Source organism: Bacidia gigantensis (assembly GCF_019456465.1).
Source record: "Bacidia gigantensis strain McMullin 20006 chromosome Unknown contig_132, whole genome shotgun sequence".
NCBI classification, from domain to species: domain Eukaryota; kingdom Fungi; phylum Ascomycota; class Lecanoromycetes; order Lecanorales; family Ramalinaceae; genus Bacidia; species Bacidia gigantensis.
This window is the reverse complement of record NW_025408592.1, coordinates 67,375-87,494: the sequence shown is the minus strand read 5'-3', so window position 1 is coordinate 87,494 and position 20,120 is coordinate 67,375. Positions and strand designations below refer to the sequence as shown.

General features: G+C 52.3%; 7 protein-coding genes across 7 annotated transcripts; 2 read left to right on the top strand and 5 right to left on the bottom strand.

Annotated features, from left to right (window-relative positions):
• Nucleotides 1-1,742: 1,742 nt before the first annotated feature.
• Nucleotides 1,743-3,203, bottom strand: KY384_001285 (uncharacterized protein; the record flags this gene model as incomplete). Its single annotated transcript, XM_044809816.1, has 1 exon — nucleotides 1,743-3,203. One exon carries the CDS (start codon nucleotides 3,201-3,203, stop codon nucleotides 1,743-1,745), a length of 1,461 nt encoding a protein of 486 aa, XP_044672828.1.
• Nucleotides 3,204-4,347: 1,144 nt separating this feature from the next.
• Nucleotides 4,348-4,824, top strand: KY384_001284 (uncharacterized protein; the record flags this gene model as incomplete). The annotated part of the gene is made up of 2 exons (XM_044809815.1): nucleotides 4,348-4,698; nucleotides 4,723-4,824. The coding sequence occupies 2 exons, from the start codon at nucleotides 4,348-4,350 to the stop codon at nucleotides 4,822-4,824; spliced, it is 453 nt and encodes a 150-aa protein (XP_044672827.1).
• Nucleotides 4,825-5,188: 364 nt separating this feature from the next.
• KY384_001283 (uncharacterized protein) lies at nucleotides 5,189-7,468 on the bottom strand (the record flags this gene model as incomplete). The annotated part of the gene is made up of 1 exon (XM_044809814.1): nucleotides 5,189-7,468. One exon carries the CDS (start codon nucleotides 7,466-7,468, stop codon nucleotides 5,189-5,191), a length of 2,280 nt encoding a protein of 759 aa, XP_044672826.1.
• Nucleotides 7,469-8,344: 876 nt separating this feature from the next.
• Nucleotides 8,345-9,321, top strand: KY384_001282 (uncharacterized protein; the record flags this gene model as incomplete). The annotated part of the gene is made up of 2 exons (XM_044809813.1): nucleotides 8,345-8,486; nucleotides 8,564-9,321. The coding sequence occupies 2 exons, from the start codon at nucleotides 8,345-8,347 to the stop codon at nucleotides 9,319-9,321; spliced, it is 900 nt and encodes a 299-aa protein (XP_044672825.1).
• A 104-nt stretch (nucleotides 9,322-9,425) lies between these two features.
• On the bottom strand, nucleotides 9,426-13,250 carry KY384_001281 (uncharacterized protein; the record flags this gene model as incomplete). The annotated part of the gene is made up of 3 exons (XM_044809812.1): nucleotides 9,426-11,125; nucleotides 12,278-12,819; nucleotides 12,868-13,250. The coding sequence occupies 3 exons, from the start codon at nucleotides 13,248-13,250 to the stop codon at nucleotides 9,426-9,428; spliced, it is 2,625 nt and encodes an 874-aa protein (XP_044672824.1).
• A 1,863-nt stretch (nucleotides 13,251-15,113) lies between these two features.
• On the bottom strand, nucleotides 15,114-15,935 carry KY384_001280 (uncharacterized protein; the record flags this gene model as incomplete). Its single annotated transcript, XM_044809811.1, has 1 exon — nucleotides 15,114-15,935. The coding sequence occupies one exon, from the start codon at nucleotides 15,933-15,935 to the stop codon at nucleotides 15,114-15,116; it is 822 nt and encodes a 273-aa protein (XP_044672823.1).
• Nucleotides 15,936-17,310: 1,375 nt separating this feature from the next.
• KY384_001279 (uncharacterized protein) lies at nucleotides 17,311-19,205 on the bottom strand (the record flags this gene model as incomplete). Its single annotated transcript, XM_044809810.1, has 3 exons — nucleotides 17,311-18,420; nucleotides 18,475-19,045; nucleotides 19,102-19,205. 3 exons carry the CDS (start codon nucleotides 19,203-19,205, stop codon nucleotides 17,311-17,313), a joined length of 1,785 nt encoding a protein of 594 aa, XP_044672822.1.
• Nucleotides 19,206-20,120: the final 915 nt, after the last annotated feature.

Below are 20,120 nucleotides of genomic sequence, written 5' to 3'. Positions count from 1 at the left end.
ATCGGAAGGTGGTTTGGAGACTTAGGATACCTAAATCGCAACACCGTAGGAGAATTAGCCTGGCTGGGCTAAGTAGGCAGCTAAACGCTTCACTCTCAGGGGACCCCCTATCGTCGGCTTTGATGGAGTTGAACCACCGCCATACATGCAGCCACATGCTGGGCACACCGGCTTGACCAGTCGCAGGAGGAATTCAGCACAAGAGAATTCAAACCTACCTAGAATCCAGTTGCTTCTCTCCCTTCAATACCGATCTGGATGTGATTCGCTTGTGATGCCTAAATGAGAAGCCCGTAGGGTTGTCAGCCTGGCTGGACCACGTAGGTAGCGAAACGCTTCACTCTCAGGGGACCCCCCATCGTCGGCTTTGATAGAGTTGAACCACCGCCATACATGCAGCCACATGCTGGGCACACCGGCTTGACCAGTCGCAGGGGGAATTCAACACACGAGAATTCGGACCTACCTGAATTGTATGCCTGTATCCACCTCTCATGTGCTGGGCTGCAGCTGACATGGTATTGTGTTGTGATGCGATAGGGTGGGATTGGTAGGATGGAGATGGCAGATGAGATGAGATGAGAAGACGAAGAAGAGAAATGAGCGTGGGCAATGCCAAATGATGAAAGTTGCTCCAGGAAGTGAGATGAAAGAAAGAAAGAACCAAAAGCACCGAGAAGTCTTCTTATACCTCCGCCGAGAATCGTGGCTTTGACTATTCTCCGTGCCAACAACCGGACAACAACCGCGAAGCGAGGACACCCTTGGGATGTGCCACCGCCATCTTGAGAGCGCAAGCCTCAGCTCCACTTCTTGTCCTGTGATACAATGAAAAGCCGAACCAGACGCCAAAACCCGGCGGTGGAGAATGTCGATCAAACGCCACAGCTGAACATGTGGAGACGTGAGGCTTGAAGTATCCAAATTAGGAAACACATATCTATCGCTGATATCTTGGCACTCCCTCTACCAGGCTATTCTCCCCTCATCTAACATGCGTGCGTACTTACCAAAACTTACTTAGACTATTCCGTCCCCATCACCTGCACATCGCCAACGTTTGCACGCCGTCGCAAAAATCTCCACCCCACTCCTGCCGAACGCCAAACGCCAATCGCCACATGAACCTTTACGTTCTCTACATACACCTGTGAAAATCCACCCCCATCCCTTCGAGATTTTCCACGTACACAACCGTGAAAAATCGAGAAAACCATTATTCCCCACCGGCGTAATTCTCCACTCAATAGAATTGGTTGATAGCCGAGAAGAGCCATTCGCCCCGCCCGCCCGCCACCCGCCATACCATGTAATCAAAGGCTGAAGATGAAGATGCGGTTTAGCGGAGGCAGGCAGGCAGCCATGAACCCAAAATGTCGTTGCCACGGGGATGGGGATTCCAAAGATTTCCTTCGGGGTGGGGTGTTTAGGCTGCAAGAAAGGATTGCGGCTTTGGCGTGATTCTCATGCGTTGGGCGCAAAGATCGCTCCTCCAACACGGGAATCCATCGCTGCAGCCAAAAGATGCTGACATCACTGACTGGGTTCCCAATGCTCATCCTCCCCAGTCGCCCGTCCTTCTCAGGTGCCTAATCACGCAGTACCCAATCAACCGCACGACCAATATTGATAAAGCACACTCCTTTACTCCGGCACGCCCTTAAACTCCTCCTCCCGTATCCAAAACAGCTCAACCACACTATCCAATTCCCCCTCCAGCCCAAAATGATGATAGAACTGCCTCACCCCCCTCCCTCCGCCTCCCACGCGTCCAAAAACCTCCACTGCACCTTCTCCACCTCCAACTCCAGCATCGGCCTCGTAATCCCCAAATAATGCTCCCAACCACTATTCAAACTCCCCTCCACCGTACCCGGATGTCCCCACGTCTCCTCCAACTTCTCCAACCCCCTATACGGTTCAAAATTCTCCAAAGCGCCCGTCGGATATGTCGAGATCGAATACCCATTCCCCAGCACGGTCTCATTCCCCACCCGCCACCTCTGCAAAAAGCACGTTCCACACACATCATAGACCAAATGCATCGCATCCATCGGAAACCAAGTCTCCCTACCCAACCGATCATTCCCCAAATTGCCCTCATCCCACCACCCCTGCTTCCAATGGTGCAAACTCAACGCCTGCCTGCCCCCCTCAAAAAACCCGCTCCTATCCCCATTGAAATCGAACTGATACAACCCGGGAACGTGCGTCAGTCGCGTGTGCGCGGGATCATACCACTTAATACATTCGAAAATCCTGAGATCGCCGGCGCTGGCGCCCGACTCGTCCTGGCACCGCTGGTAGAGCGGCTGCAGCGCCGCCAGCAGGGGGATGGAGAGGAAAATCCCCGCGCCCCCCATGGCCATGAACGAGTAGCGGCCGACCGTCCACCACTCCTCGCTCATGGCGCCGAGGTAGTAGCTCAAATTATGATCGTACGTGTCCAGCGTGCGGAGCAAGTCCGGCATCGACGGGAAAAACGTGTCGTCGTCCATGACGACGACCCAGCGCGTCTGCGGCGAGCGCCGCTCATACAGCACTTTCACCAACGACAAATAGCGCCGATCCATGCCGTGGTCTTTGCGCAATGGCGGGACGACGTCCGCTGCGATGCCCGCGGCGCGCAATTGGGCTTCTGCGGCCCGCATGTCGCGTTTTGGCGCCGCGTGGTCGTCGGGACCGACGATCATCACGACCAGTCGCGCCCGCGTGAACGAGAGCCAGCGCGCCCAGTACGGTATGCTGGTCTGCAGCCTGGACAAGGAGGTCACGACGCCGAAGAGGAGGATTGACGCGTCGGCGTGGGTGGTGGGCCAAGCGGGGACGTCGAGGCGCAGCGGCGAAAGGCAGTTTGCGAGTTTGAAGTGCGTGTTGTCCTGCTCGATGGGCTCGAAGTCGGGGTGCAGAGGGCCCGGGATTTGAGTTGAGGATGAGCGCTTCAGGCCCGGTTGGGCGCGGACGACGATGTCGCGCCGGGCGTAGTTGTAGGGGTGGGGGATCTTGAGGCGCGAGAGCCAGGGGGCTTCGGTCGGGCATTGGGAGTCGGTGTAGCCGGTGAAGGGGGCTTGTTTGGGGGCGGAGGGGGTTGTTGCGACGGGGATTTGGCGAGGTTGGAGGAGTCTGTGCAGTCCGAAGCCTGAAAGAATGGAGAATGCTACGAATATGGTGAAGTAGAGGAGGAGGCGGCGCCGATTGACCATGATTGGGGGTCGTTATATGCACGCCTCATGGAGTTTGCGGGCAGCTGCATCATGCGTGACACGTATCATAGCGTTTTTGTGTCGAAGACGCTGCGCCTCCGCAAGGCTATGAGAGTCATTGAGTTCAAGGCCATGAGGGCGCGAATATCCAACACTCTTCATCAGTGAGTGAAAAGTAGGGAGCGGAGAGTTGTTCATAGAGGAATTTGGGAGGATCATGACGGTGGCGGAATCCCACCTCCCGACGGCGCGGTCTTGGCGTCTTGGCGGGATAATCGATAGCGATATTTGACCAATGGGAATGCTCCGTACTGGGGAATAATTTCCCATTCAAATTTGCTCAACACCATCATTTCCCATGTCTTCATGTACACTATACTGGTGATCTCTTCGCTACCATCTCATAGCAAGTTAAACCAAGGCTTTGCGGGTGGCCATGATCATACCCTCACATCAGCTGGGCGAGGGCGTGCTTCTCGTAAATTTCTACTCGCAAACATCACACGAGCACATCCAGACCTCAGCACAACTCTCAAAAGCCGTCAAAACGCATTCGCTCCCTACCCAGCGTGAAAACTGCTTCCTATCTATTCATTGTTGCATCAACAGCGTCCACATCCCCGCAAGATCTTTGCTTGCGGAGTCGGTAGACATTGAGTGAAATCCCAACATGTCACTCTCAGCCTGACAACGGACATGCGAACGTCCACGCACCCAATAGAAGCGCGCAAAGTCACCGCCATCCAACAGTTTTCCCCAGAAAATCGCGCCAAGTCGTCTACCCGACCAGTGCACGCGCCTACTGAATGTCTCACACACACACGAAGCCAGCCATGCGCTCGTTGGGACTTGCATCGAGCAAGCGATGAAAATCCCCAGACATATGACCAGATGACACATGCAGGTACCACAATTCGTGCTGTCATACATACCATCTGCTCTTACCCCCACACTGAACCATGTTCGCCTGCACATTCTTCCTCTTCATCCTCAGCCTAGCCCCCCACCCCACCACCTCCTTAGCCCTCTCCCTCCCCCTCAACTCCTCCCTCCTCGTCGACTCAAGCGGCATCTGCACCGACCCGGCCTACGCTTGGGACCGGCCTTCCCAGGTGATAGGCGAATGCACCGCTTACCTCGAGAAATGGTTCCATCAACAACCGGGGGGTATATCCACTGGACCACCACCACCACCACCCCCAACCCCAACCCTAACCCCAACCTTACCTCCCCCGACGCCTTTCCCAACCCCAACCCCAAGCCCAAACCTTCAATCCCCACACAAACCCTCCCCCTCTCCCACCTCCGCAAATCAGGCAAAGCTTTCTGCTGGCTCGACCTCGAACCCCTCGATTCCAGCGCCGACGACTATTTCGCCGCCGCCGTGGTCGTGCAAAAGGCGCTCGAGATTATTCGGAATTGCTTCGTGAAGGATATGGGTGGGCGCGTCGTGCTGGGGCCGAAGGGGGTGGTGGCTTTGCGATTTTTGGGGTGGGTGGGTCCGTCGGTGGAGGTGGAGGGAGAGGGGGGAAATGGGACGGATGTGCAGGAGGGTGGTAGCGGGACGGGGACGGGGACGGGGACGGGGACGGGGACCGGGGTGGAGACGTATCGAGGATGAAAGGAATGAGAGAGAAGGTGGGGCGGGGGTTGATGAGGAGGTAGTGGGATTTTCTAGTATTCTGTCATAAGTGGGTGGATTTCCAATTCAATAAGCCGTTTTGGAAAATTTCCTGCGCTATGAAGGAATGATAGACAGACTTTGACATCAAAGGCTATGGATAGGATGTCAGCTTGCAGGATTTCCTTGCCTCCCAGTCTCCACTCGAAGGTCGCCGAAGGTCGCCATCACTCGATTGATCCAGGGTCGACGAAGGCAAAGTGAAACTGCGACGAGATTGGTGATCACATATGCCGCCCAATGGTGTTAAACTTGAGCTGTATGTCTCATTGATGCAGCTGGCAACATGTAGGAATCGAAAGTGTCACCATCCTTCCAAGGCATCGTCAATTGGAGCCCAATTCGGACGATCGACATTGCGAGCATACTCTCTTTGCTGGGCATCGTACGGTGGAAGGTCGTCCTGTACGAAATCAAAGACTCCACCATGTTCATCTGTCATGTGATCGTATGTTTCGTCCGAGGTATTAAACACGGCCATGCATTTCCAACAGATGTGTGTCTTGCAAGCTTCACAATGCATATGATTGCACCCGTCGATCCTCTCGATTGCCAATCCGCATTTGGGGCAATCTTTGACATTATTCTTTGTTTTCCATATCGCAAACTCGTCCTCGCCGTCATGAACTGCGCTCTCATACTGCGCGCAGGTGAGTCCTTCATGCGTTACTGATCCGCAGCCTGCACAAATCACATTAACGCAGGTTGGGCATGTGAAAGCCTTGCTATTATCGGACTTCTCGTAAATGTTATCGCAGCCTGCGGTAGGGCAGTACTGGTATTGGGCTGGTCGGGCTCTCACATGTTGGAGGAATGATCGCTCGAACAGGTCGTCCAGTTGATCTCGAGTCAGTATCGACTCGAGGGCTTCTATGGACAGAATGTGGTTGCATTGACCATCGTTGCCAAGACACTTGAGTGGAATGTCCTTATGCTCGATGAGGGCACATTGGCTCACGAGACATTCGGGATCATATTGGTGGCCGCATGGCATAGCGAATGGTTCACTCATTTCGCAGTAGCAGATGGAGCATAACGACTCTTCAGTTCCCTCTGTTACTGGTCTGATAGGCGCTAGGGATGCCTCCTTCAACGTAGCTTGTGCCCATTCAAATGCTTGCTTCGAGCCTTGAATAGTGATTGTCCTGGGTGTTTTCGTCATGTTAAGTCTTGCGGCCAACTTTCCGAATTTGGCAACAATACGCCGATAACCAACCTGGGAGACAGAGAATGGCAGATCCGAATCTAGCTCGAGCTCATGTGTAGCAGCAGCCAAGTCCTCCAGTGTCTGAATCAGCTTCGACTCGGCAAGGGCCTTTTGTTCTTCTGCTCCAAATAGACTCAGGACGCGCTTCTTTGCATTTCGGAATATGTAGACATCGTATTTTTTGCTAAGCGTATTCAGGTACGCAAGCCCTTCCGATTTCAAGAAAAAATCATGCCAGATTATCTCTTTTGCACTTCTTGCTGTATGACCACGAAGTATCATTTCGACCCTGGCTTTGGCTTTGCTGATATCCTGAGTAGAATTGGATTGAATGTGGAGCGTAGTAAAGCGATCTCTCTGGTTTGGCGAGTAATACACTTTGATCCTTAAGGGGCTTTCTGGCTGGAAGCCAAGTGTTATGTTGGGCAGTTCTTTCGACACCGCGAAGAACATTGGCGTCAATATTGAAAGCTTGGCTTTTACCCTATAGGACATCTGGACCGTCGATCCGCCTAAATGGGGCAGCATATACCCATCAAAATCTTTTACAGCCTTGGAGGCGTGCTCTGGCTTCGCAAAGATTGCTGTGCCCGTGGCGTATACGCTGTCCATGCGTGGCGTCAAAGTCCAGGCCTCTACTGGGTAGCAAGATGCTAGCAACTTCCGTATCGCCTCACCGATCTCCTCAGGAGTTGATGAGTATGATGGTGGTCCGAATGTCACGTTCTTTGGCCAGTGTTCCCCACAAGCATTCTTCACGTCACCATAAGTCGTTGAAGTATCCACACTACGTACTCTGATCAGGCATTTCCACGTTCTTTCTGTCCTGTCGATTTCCGTTCTGCAGTCAAGACGTCTGTTGAGGATATTTGGGCTTGTTAGAGCTTCTTTGGCTCCATTCATTGCGGTGACAGATGTAAACTCTAGCATTGCCGATTTAGAGGGTCGAAACCATGTGCAGTTGACATTGCTCATTTGCAGACGAGCTTGCGTCGCTGCAGCAATCTTGATGTTGACCACTGCAGCTCCGTCACCAAATTCCACAGCGGCTCCTCCTAACTCTTTGATGATAGACTTCACCTTCTCATTTAGCTCAAGGACGGGCAGAATGCCAGAGTTTGGCTCCTGTTGTTGATCTTGCGCCGTTCTCCATTGAATGAGGGCTTCGCTAGGCTTTGATTCATTCGCATCTGCGTGGTGAAATCGGCACTGACTCCCTTTTTGGCATCTCCCTAAAGCGAAGAAGCGACAATTGACACTGGCTAGGCTTGTGGATATATCCCCATTTTGCGAATTAGAAGAGTCGCCGTGGCTATGAGATACTAGATGAGGATTCAAGGGTTGTGCAATTCGGCCTCTTGTCCGGCCATCGTCCATCACGTGCTGAAAACGACAACGGTCACCATTTCTACATCCACTTGCTGTCACAAAGAACCTGCAGATAGGCATCGGCATTTTGTGGCGACAAGAGGAAGCCTGTCAATGACGAAGGTTGCAGCAAGGATCGTAAGGACTGAGACTCAAGAGTAAAGTGTCATTTTGATCATCCCGCTGTGTGACTACTCGTCACGGTAGAATCTCGGGTATCACAGGTGTTGGTGACCCAAAAAAGGCGAGAAGACTTTTGTAAGCGCGGGATTAAGAGTGAATCCGCTTCCACCTCAAGGATTCTCTTCTCGCCTTGTGTAAGGTCAAAGACTGCCAATTGGAAGATGCTGAATGGTGTTTAATGCTACCTCAATACGTCTTGTGAGTAGCTGGAACGCTCCTTTGAGCTGGTCAGCAGTGCCATGAGCGAGGACATCCTCAAAGCTCTGCACAAGCTGTACGACGCGTCTTGTACTTGCTGATCTTCTATAGAACTCTCTAGTGGAACGTCACATATTGTAAACAACACTTCGATCCTATGAGTTGCAGTGTTCAGACTTATCATTCTCCTCTCTGCTCGTTGCGTCACTTCCTGTTGAAGAGACCACGGCGGAACACCTAGCCCCCTCACTCCTCATCGATGTGAGGAAATTGTATACACGTTTGCACGAGCAGTGAGCTTTCTTGATGCCTTCCTGATCATGTGGACGGGGATGAGGAAGAGGGCTACCTCAGAGGATCGACACTTCGGAAAGTCAGCCCTGGCGCTAAGCTCAATGAAGCGATTGCGGGGTCCCCGCGTGTTCCCAAACTCAATCCTTCCTGTACTTTGAATCTCCTTGCGGCTTCTCTTTCACACGTAGCCTCTTTCATAATTCCGTCAAAATGAGTGCAATAGACGATACGACTGACGCTCCAGCCGATGTGATCCAAGTCCTGTTCGTCCTCTACCCGGGCTTTGGAGCACAAGAACTCTGCGGACCTCTCGAAGTCCTTAGCAGTGCCCTCCAGAAGCTGAAAGACCCTGGTAGGCCTTCATCAAGCACCGCAACTCTGCTCCTTGCTTGGAGCATTATGGCTGACGCTGCTCCTACTCCTGTGCAGACAGCAAAGCCTTCGAAGCCACCATCGCCGCCCCCACCCCAGCCGTGACCTCCTCCTCCGGCCTCACCGTCAAAGCAGACGTCAACTTCAAGACCGCCCACGATGACCTACACTACTACGACATCCTGATCCTCCCGGGCGGCAAAGGCGTCGAAAAGATCCTCTCCACCCCTCCCTCCTCCCCCTCCGAACCCATTCCCCTCCTCCAAGCCTACGCCAAGCTGCAAGCCTCCGACCCTAGCAAAGAGCGTACCCTCCTCACAATCGGGACCGGCTCGCTTGTGCTGGCGCACGCAGGCCTACTGCAAGGGTTGGCAGCGACTACACATCCAGACTATTACACGAAATTGGAGATCGCGTGCAAAGATGCTGCGCGCAGGGGCGAGAACCCGCTCGAGCAGACGGACGTGATGGAGGAGAATTACGTGGTGAACAATGCGCGCTTCGATCTTGGCGAAGATCTTGACGAGAATCCGTTCGTGCTGGCCAAGAAGCCTGATTCACGTAGAAAGAGCTCGGCTAGAAAAGGCAGTGTGAGTCTCAGGCAGAGCTTGACAAGGGTGGATAGTAACGCGAGACGTGCGGCGCTGAAGCTAGGAGGATTGAGGCTTATTACCAGTGGGGGGGTCACGAGCGGTATTGATGCTAGTTTGTATCTTGTCGCTGCTCTGGCTAGCCATGAGAGCGCGGAGGAGGTGGCGAGGCTGTTGCAGTATTCATGGAATAAAGGTGTCACGGTTGAGGGGATTGATGTCTAGTTGGCATATGGGATATGCCACTGTCATGATAGGGAAGCTATTGACTATTGGCTATGAAAAGACGCTAGGTTCAGAAGTAAAAGACTATCCTATGATATACTACATCAATGCGTGTAGACAAAGAACGGGTTATGACGGTCCGTCTGATCTGCGAACGCCATCTTCTCCCTCAGCGCTTCTCTCTCCGTCTCGTTCATGTCACCCAGGATTTTATGATTCTTCCGATTCAGATGATCGTTGTACAGCCTCATCACCACCACAACCACACACAGCACCGACAACGTAGCAACAATACTAACCTTCCCACTCTTATACCCTGGCGCCTCCTTATCCTGAAAAGTCTGCGTCCCCAGAATATTCCCCACGCAGAACGCAACCAGAGTCAACGCATTAGCGGTGACCTTCTTCGAATGGCCGGCGATATTTGACGCATTCCAAGCCAACAACAGCATGAACGCTGCTCCAAACGTACCTGTCAAGAAGCTCGCCGCCAAAAGCCCTGCCTTGTTCTTCGGCACGCCCCCAGGATCCAACCCAATCATCAACGCCGCCCCAAGAATCGTCGGTAGTATCGCCACCATCATGACCACGCTCCTATCCCCCCACCGATCCGACAGCCACCCCACCAGAAGCACACAAACAGCGCCCACAGCCCCACTGGGCGTATTCAGTATCAGCGCCTGCTGGCTCGAATACCCAAACGTCGTCAACAGAATGTTATTAAAATTACTAATCCCCCCATTCGGAATCGAGCTCAGCATCGTCGCCAACATAACTAACCAAACCCTCACATCCTTGAAACTCTCCATCACCTGATCCTTCTTCACCCTCGCATTCTGCGTCCCGGACTGATTCCCCTTCACCCTCAACAACGCGGCCACTTTCTCCGCATCACTAAACCGGCGCGCCTTCACTGGCGAATCCGGCAGAAGCACCGCCACAAGCACACCCACACACATCGTCAACGCGCCGATCGCGATATAAAAGATCCGCCAGCTCGCGAACTTGTTGTGCGTGAAACTCACCCCATACGCCACGGCGCCCCCAAATATCATCGTCAGCGAATTACACACATAAAACCAGCTCACCCGTCTTCCCTGCTCGTTCTTTTTATACCACATCGCAATAATCAGCACCAATATCGGCGCGACGCAGCTCTCAAACACGCCCAACAGCGTCCTACAGATACTCAAGCCGGCAAAACTCGTACAAGCGGCATGACAGCCCAAGATAAAGCCCCAAATTACAATGTTGACGCCCAGGTAGCGCCCGAGGTGCGAGATGCGTTGCGCGAGGTACTGCGTGGGGAACTCGGCGGCGAGGAAGCCGATGTAGAAGAGCATGCTGAGGTCGGAGTATTCTTGGCCGACGAGGTGGGTGTCTTTGCGGATGCCCATCACGGCGGTGTAGGAGAGTGTGGTCTTGTCGAGGAATTGGAGGAAGTAGACGGCGGCGAGGAGGGGGGCGATTGTGAGGTCGATTTTGCGCACGAGTTTCTTCAATGATGTCGGGTCTGAGAGGATTGCTTGCGCTTCGGCTGCGAGCTGTAGGGTTGGGGTTGGGGTCAGTGGTTCGCGTTGAGGAAAAGTTTGTGTGAAGAAGGCCACTTGCCTCGACTTTACGTGGATGATTCTCCAGGAATTCGAGGGCTTCGTCGGCATCGCGGAGGGAGGAGGCGGTTTCTGTGACGGTGGTGGTGGCTTTGCGGCCATCGAGGGCGGCAAAAGGGTCGCTCTTTTCTGCCATTCTGCTGTCGACAAAGCTGAAGTACGTCGGATGTTTTGAGAGAGACGGCGAGCTCGGTCTTGGGCCTACATTTTGTCGCGTCTCGGAGCAAATATCGATGAGTTCATAGTGATTAGCACCCGCTATCTGCACATCATTTTCACCTGCCTATTTCGGAAAGAAATCAGGAGATCGATGTCGGTTGGGAGCTGCCCCTCAGATTGCCGCGTCGCATGGTTGAGGCTCTGCTTGCGGTAATTTCTGATACGTATAGGAGCGTGCGATGAGGTCTTCTGCATCTTTCAAGTGTTTTTGTTCACCCTTGGAAGTGATGGGGTTGACACTGGATAAAGGATAGCATGAAAGCGGGGGGTTTTCAACCGATCTTGTCCGGAGAGAAGAGGAGATTTTGCAGAAGGGCATGACAGAGAAGTTCGCAATTAGTAATTCCATTCATGGCTTGAATTGAGGATGCAGGCGGATGCAAGTATCTATGCAAATGCCCTCCGCTTCTTATGCAGCGTATGGACGTTTGGCAGGAGATGTTTGCTTAGAGGGAGACGCCTACCACAGGAGCCTTTGGGGGACAAACAAAACCCTCGGTACGAACGCGGTCATATGAGAGCACATGAGATGCATTGCTCTACTGCGATACTCACTGAACAATGGAAAGAAACTGGGAAAGAATTCGTGCTCCAGACAAAGAATGCCAAGACTATATTGAATTTTACGGCTGTCGAGAGAGCTATTTATGCTTTAAATCTGTCCCTCTGTGCGAGTTTTCCGCCTGAACTCAACATATTTCTCCATCTTCAGAGTACTTACGTGTGGCAAAAGTCCTAAATGATGCACTACTCTCTCCTGAGTCTCGAAACATCCTACCAGCATTCTCAACCTTACTGATGATCCTGCCTTGATCAGCCAGTACCACAAGCCGCTTCGACGCAAGTACCTTGATTCACAGGACAGGTCGCGTTGACAGGTCTTACCTCGCACGCGGAGTGTGTTTATGAAAATTGGTCGAGTGACCTGGGACCTTCGTCGAGTCTTACAATAATACTGGAACCTTCAGACGCTTTGAATCACAGTCATGTCAGCATGATCCTTGCCACGTCTTGCGCTTGAGTTGTCGACAAAAAGGAGTGGAATACTAATACATGATTCGGGAAGATTTACTGAACTTATCATCTTCAATCTGATATTAAATTTCCTGACTATCAGGTGCGCTTACGCTGAATTAAATGGTATAGGTCTTGGCTGTTGATCCGCTTATGTAGGTCCCATTCAAAGCACTCGTGCATCACACTATTCAATTCAGACGAGTAGAACTTCCGATCAAGTCTTTGCGGATCCCTCGAATCAGGCACCATTCCCCATGCACGCATGTCTTTGTAGCCTCTGGGTTTCGGCTTGAGAGGATAGCATCCAGTCGCTAGCCGGTGAATGATGGTGCCGAGACACCACACATCATTCTTTGCTGTACACATTCTGTTTTCCTCTGGACAGCCTACTTCCGGCGCCGCGCACTGAGCCAGAGCACATTCTTTGGTATTCCATTCTGTTGTTGAGAGGCCGAAATCCCCGAGCACAATTTGGCCAAACACATAACGTCCATTCTTATCCCTTCGGTTCGCGTCCCGCAGGAAGATGTTGTCTACTTTGATGTCTTGATGTACGACTCGCTTCCAGCCTGAATGTGGATGCACACTTGTCGATCGCTTGTCGTACCCATAATGGAGGTACGCTAGGCCTTCAGCAACGCCGCTGAAAATACTGCTTTTGGTCAGCCTTGGTCACATCGCTTGGTGAAATGGTACTCACTGCCACATGAATGCTTCTGAAGCAGTCGGATGACCCGGCTGTGGTATCCAAGGCTCTAAATCGCCACCGCCGTATCGGGGGTAGATGCTCCTGTAGTGTTTTGGTCCGTAGTCGTAGTCTAGGAGTTCCAGGATATGTGGGTGTGGCTTGAGTATATCCTTCAACACATGCACCTCCATCGGCTTATCACCTCTATACCTTTGATATATATCGGTCTTTTTGATCACCAACTTCCTCCCAGTCTTGACGCATTCGGCGAAATCACAATAGCCTTGTCCGCCGGCGCCGCATTTCTTGGTGAACTTGTAAACTAGTCGAGGGTTGTCAATCTTCTTCTCTTTATCATCCTTCTTCTCTCTGTTGTTTTTCCTTGGCCACTCCATTTTCGGGACTTACACTTCCTCGCGATCCTGACGTATCCGCCCAAACGGTGGTCCTCCCAACAATCGTCTTCTTCTAGCCACAAATTTCGGCTAATACTCCGTCAGCAGGTGAGTGCTAAAATATGGGTCCTAGGTTGACTTGTATGGATACTTTGAATCGTAAAGAGGAGTTGTGCAAGCTGGGAGTGCTTGAGAATACGTACAGTGCCCAAATTCCTTGGACCCGCCATTCAGGTCTTCCTCCTTTATTTATCCTTCTCTGATTTTCATTAACGGTATTGATCAATTCCCAATTGTCTTTGTCTTCCATTGTTGTCAAAGGGCAGAATTCGCCGTACAAAGCGATTGATGCGCATTCAACAAAAGGATGTTGAATTTGTAGTTGCGAGGAATGTTACCGAAAGAAAACAATAAGAACAATGCAAAAGCACGACGTTACATTGTACAACGATCTCAAGATCATGTGCTCAGACGGGGCCTGATCCGATCAAGGTTCACAACGACTCTCACGGAACTTGTGATTGTCTGTACGACCTACCAGACCCTATTCAACACTTTATCACGTGCGATAGATCGGCAACATGGAACATTTCATGCGACTAAAGTATCAAAAACAATGGAAGCCGAACAAGGAAGACATGATATGGGAAAAAAAGAACGGCAACAACAAGGCTACCCCAAGATTCCCGAAATGGCCCTTCATCCGAGTTTGTTGCGTTCGTCAACAAGCTTGTACGCATGACAAGATGCAGAACCGGTTGAGAAGAAGCGCACCGAATGACATACAGCTACATCAACCTAGAAGAAAATCTACATCAACAAGGTGTCGAAATATAAAGCACGGTACACTGCACTCGGTAGCTTTATCTTGCGACCTTGCAGCTGATAGGTAGTATAACTCCCATCATGCCTCACGATTACAGTAAGTATGCGAAAATGATCTCATCATACCATGCAGCGTTCGCTTCGAATATCTTGGGTAGACAGTACCCGATTAGTACGACCCCAACAAGCAGCCTATGAAAATCTTTGAGGACGCCGGATTTCGCGTCGAGAATAGTATTCCGACTGATGTCGTACTCAGGGCTTTCGGTTCGCTGCTAGAAGCCTCCAGATCAATGCTTCTTTCCCCGTGATGCTGGGTTTCGGAACCATGACAGGAATACACAGCGATACAAATAACGACGCATTTGGTAATTTGATGATGGACTGCTTGTTACAATTGTAGCTCTACGATATTCTGAAGATTAGTGTGCCTTGCGCTCGAGAAATCTGATGCTGATGTCTAATGTGTGACGTAAAATAATAGTCGCCTCAAGACAACAACAAGTGCCTTGCGGAGTTAAAAGCTCCCGTGTATCAAGCAAGAGTAGATACACAAATTGTACGCGCAGGACAAAATTCGCCACATGATAATGTTATGCAAGAATGGGATAAAAATTTACGCTTTCGTCGTTTATTACAACGTCATATCTAGGAGCAATTGCACATTGAATCATGTATGATTCCAGAATGTCTCTATCAAGCTAGACTTTGTATAGCCATTCACCGCAGCATCCAATACACCCCTCATCCGCCAATTATCTAAGGCCCCTCAATCACCTCAGGTTGGTTTCTACCACCTCCCCTTCCCAACATCAATCTCCAAAATCTGCCCTCCCACAATCTCATTCCCCCCCACATTAACAGGCGGAACATACCTCCCCGCCGTACTAACATACAACTTCCCCTCCCCCTCCCCACACCTCCCCAGCCCTGCCGCAGTCGGCTGCGCAATCTCATTACTATCCACACCCCCCGCAGTAATATCCTGCCGTCCACTCCTCACCTCAACTCTCAACACCTCATTCGCCTGCGCCCCAGTCAAATACGCCACCTCCCCCTCTCATCCAACGCAAAGTCATCATAAGCCGCGAGCTGCGGATCCGTCGGCTCAGAGGGAAACTTCGCGATGATGGAAGCAGCGCCTGTGGCCTTTCCGGTTTCAATATCGATAGGGATACGACCGAAGATTTTTTGCTGGGAGTTGGTGAAGAACAAGGTACAGGTGGCGGAGTGGACTTTGATGCCGTTGACGCCGATTTGGAAAGTAGATGTTGTGGGCGCGAATAAGGGGTCGGAGATGGCGAGGGTGGAGACGCCGGTCGTGGTGTCGATGGCGAGGACTTGGCCTTTGATGGAGTCGGCGACGAGGATGGTGTGCGTGTTTAGGGTTGCGAGACCGTTAGGGAGACCGATGGAGGGGAGGCGCGTTGTGAGAGTTATGGAGGCCTTGGAGCTGTAGGGGTGGGTGTCGGGGTGCGGAGGGGGGAAGTAGACGCGGTAGATCGCTGAGCTGCCGGGAGTGGTTGTGGATGTGGAGGAGGAGTAGTTGGTTGCGACGACTTGGTAGTCGTACGGTGCGAGCTCGGTGATGCCGAGGAGGGCGTTGTGGGAGGCGAAGTGGTGGATTAGGCGTGGGTCTGGGGATGATGAGGAGGGTTGTACGAGATAGAGGTCTGGGGAGGTGAGGACGGTTGTGAGGATGGAGTTGTCGGGGCGGACGGCTAGGTTCTCTAGCCAGGTACCGTTGGGGAATTGGTAGATCAGCTTTGTCGGTATTGTGGATGCCGTTGGGGCTGACTGGGTGATGAAGATCGAGCAGGAAAGGAGGAGGAATGCACTTAAGAGCTGTAGGTTGCCCATGATATCGATTTTTGAGCACTTTGGGGTACTGAATAGATTCTCCGATGGGGCTGGATGGTTAGGATGTTGGTGCGAACCATGGCGACTTTATGTAATGCCATAACCGGTTTTGTCACAGTCCTCACCGTCTAAAGTCCGACTTGCCCATTTCGCAGCCCCACTACCTAGAAGGATCCCGCGTATAGCTTGAATGAAATAAGCAGCCTTCAGCCTGAACCATTCCTCAATTGGGTTTCAATTGGTCAGATTTACTCGTGGTGCCCATAAGCTTACATGCAGCCTCTTGCAGGGGTGAAATCCATCGTAGTTTCTGTGATTACCAATTGATCTTGGCGCAGTCACACGTTTGTCAGCTGCTTCTCTATCAAAGTCGGTGACGAAGTTTGGTTCTAAGAATGTCCAATTACATTGTTTCCATCAATATTGATAGCTCCTCCATCAACGAGGCAAGGAAGAAAGGAGCAAACTTCATCATCTCAATTGTTGACGGGGTTGATTTTGTCACGCTATAGAGTAGAAATATGAAGTAGAGAGGCACTTCGCACACTCAACTGACCAAGAGAATGAAGACAACAATTAATACCAAAGTAGGGCAAAGTGGCAGCGGAACCTACCTTGGGTGGTGTGTGTGTACGCGGGAGCCTTGCATCACACGTTCAACTGAAGCTCAAGAGCTGGAAATAGACTGATTTAAAATTTCGAAATCTCCCAATCTTGTTCCCTCAAAGGACTTAATGAGGGTCTAAATTTCCTTCCAACTCCTAACGCCTTGAGGGATGAATACCACGGGTTTTACGGCTCGGAGCGCCTGGACATAAGGCCGGCTTCAGTGTTGCTGCACAGCCACCGTCTTGATGTGACCCCTACGTCGCTTGCAGAGCCCCATCATACTACCTGAAATCTCAAGCTAGACATTGCAAGTCTTTATAAGCTATCGCTGTGCAACTCGATAGGAACAAGATGTGAAGCTGGAATCGGCACGCGTCAAAGACAGGCGTACATTTGGAGGGGTCGACACCAGCTGGGTAGATTTCGGAGTGGACGTTCAGGCAGATGCGTCGCCCGGCAGGTGAGGATGAAGCGACAGATTTGTTATTGATATTGAAAGAGAGAAGGAAGGCTCTTACGCACGAATTCACAGGTAGATTGCCAAGCCGGAAGCGGCAAATCTTTTCGCCGCTAATCTGTTGATCAAGGAAAAATCTGCAAACATCTTTTACACATCAACGATGTGAAGACACTTACCTTGATATGCAGCTCCTTGAACATGTTGAGTTTCATTATGCGACAACTAAGCCCCCAAGAACGATACTAACCTAATGACATTGCACTGAGACTCTGCCCTACGTAATCATCGCAAACCAGGTGAACTCCCTCATAATTTCTTTTCATCCCCAACCTCCTCATCCCTCACCTTCCCCTTCTGAATTCGATCCCACTCCTCCCTATCATCCTGCTCATCCGCCATATTCGCCGTAATACTCTGCGCCTCATCCTCAATTTCCTCCGGCAGCACCAAATTCAAAAACATAGCCAAAAACCCCGTGATGGCAAACCCGGTCTCCAGTACCAATTGAATGGCATTGAAGAACCCTTGTTTCGTCTGATTATCCCCCTTGTACGTGAACACGTACGTGAACCATTTTGGGACCAGTATCGCGCCAAAGCCGAGCGCCAGCGCAGCAGTCAAGATGAATCTGTTGCGTCGCGTGAAGGGAACGGTAGAGATGATGCGAATACCGGACACAGCGACGGCGCTGAAGAGGAAAGTTGTCAGGCCGCCGAGAACGGACGCGGGGATCGCCACGAGCGCAGCGGCGAACTTTGAGAAGATGCCCATTATGATGAGGAAGAAGCAGGCGCAGTAGCCCGCTTTGCGATTCGCGCAGCGGGTGAGGGCGATGACGCCGTTGTTTTGCGCGAACACAGACATGGGCGAGATTGTGCAGAGGCCAGCGATCAGGCCGTTGCAGCCATCAGCTAGAATGCCACCTTGGATGCGCGAATCAAAGAGCCTGCCCTCTACTTCGAGGCGGGACACATCGCAAGTGGCGGAGATATCGCCGATGGCTTCCATCATGAGGACGATGTAGACGGCCAGGAGGGGGAGGATCATGGGCGCGTAGATACGTAGGCCGTAGGTTTTCACCCAGATGAAGGACGCCGCAGGCGCGGCGTTGATGTTCGTTGCGGAGAAATAGCCCGTTGCGGCCGCGATGATGCAGCCGACCAGGAGTCCGATGACTACGGCGCAGGATTTCATGATTGGGGAGCCGAAGCGCTCGCACAGGATTATGGTCACGAAGACGGAGAAGCCGAGGCCGATATACTCGGCGCTGCCCCATGGGAGGGCGTGAGGAGCGCCTTCCATGGGGCAGACGCTGAACATGCCGCTGGATGGACGGTCGATGCAACCTGGTGAGCCTGAGCCACCAGCCCAGTTCTGGAATCCGCTTTCAATGAGCGCAACACCAATGAGAGCCACCTGCTCGACCGTCAGTCAAAAGTAAAACTCACAGCTATTATCACGCAATCTTACGGTAGGTCCAGTGACAAGCGGCGGAAACACTTTCTTCAGAACCGAAGGTTTCGTAAACGACAGCCCTATCTCTAGCAGCGCGCACAAACACGCCGTCCCAAGCAACGCCCCATACCCCTTGGGACAAGGCAATTTCTCGCCACCTGGCCCACTGGGACAATACCCCGTGGCATACATCTGCGCAAACGCGCCGGTCGCGACCGGAATAATCGAGAAACTCGTGCCCACGACCGAAATGAGGCCCGTGCCGAAATAGTACGGGCTGCCGAACAGATGGAACCGCGTGATCTGCAGAGAGGAGAGGATGCCGCACACGATCAGCGCCGTGGATACTAGATACTGCGTGTCGCCAGCCCCGAGCGCAACGCCGCCTTGGCCGGCGATGATGATGGGCGGCGTGATGATCCCCGCTAGCATGGCGAGCGCGTGCTGGAATCCGAGCAGGAGCGCGAGCATCACGGGCATGGGCTCGTTGAGGCCGAAGAAGGGCGCTGCCCGTCGGGATTTGCGCATGAAGGGGAGGTTGGGCTTGAAGAGGAAGGCGTAGTCGTAGTCGCCGATGAGGCCGTCTCTGGGTTCTTGTGTCAGGGAATTTGCATTGCAGCAGGGTCAGGCTGGGGAGCGCACTTGGTGGTCAGAGCATGTTTGATGCTTTGCATTTTGCCTTTGGACCTCGTCGCCAGCCCTTCCTTTGGTGGTGGTGGCGAGTCGCCGTTCGTTGAGTCTGCCATGTTGTAGGGTGGGGTTCCAAGAGACGCAGGGCAAGGCAGGTATTATTGGCTGGAGTGTCTGCGAACAGTATGCAGTGGGTGACAGGAGCACGCGACGTCTTTTAAGATCCTGCACTCACGGTCCAGGTTCTTATCCGACCTTTCAAGCTACGAGTCCCATGTCATGCGAGATCTGGGCGATCTCCGGACAGATAAGAAATCTTCCGTTTCCGATACTGCGGGGATGGCCACCATGCCAATCAGGATGTTCTAGAAGCAGGCGATAGCGAGATCGGCGGGCGGGGGCGGCCTAGTTGCAGCTAGTGTGGGGAATGACAGAAGTGCCGGGAATGGCACAGTGTGGGCTTGCTGGGCCAGGCTCCTTTGGTGGGTTAGAGTCGATGGTGATTCCCGGGCCGATGCAGCCACATATATGCGGGTCCATCTCGAGCTGGAACCGATAGCACGAGGGGAGTGCCATCGGAAGTGGCCAGTGCCTGGCCCTACTTACTCTATCAGGTCTCCTGCTTTCGCTACGTTCGTCCTAGTCCCGAGCACTTGTGCCTGACTACAATCTGCTTCGCATCTGCGTGCCAAATGGCCAGTTCTAGCTTCAGTCCAGACGGATACGGCCGTAGCTCGCTTGAGGTCTCGCAGAAACCGTGTCGGTATAGTCCAAGTCAAGGGAACGGATTCGTTTGACGCAATACGATGTTCGATAGCAATTCACCGGTCAAAACACTTCTTTGCTCATTATTGCTGGTAATGCACTTTCGACTACGAATAGAAGGTCGGAGGTCTTATGGAGTGAACTGAGGGAATGCTTCAGATCTCGGTGTTAACCCGTTCGCAAAGCAAGACGTGCGCCCCAGCACCTAATTTTCCATGTGTCAGAGTTTGGGTCGTCATGGTAGCAGTGCTTGGGGAGCCCATATA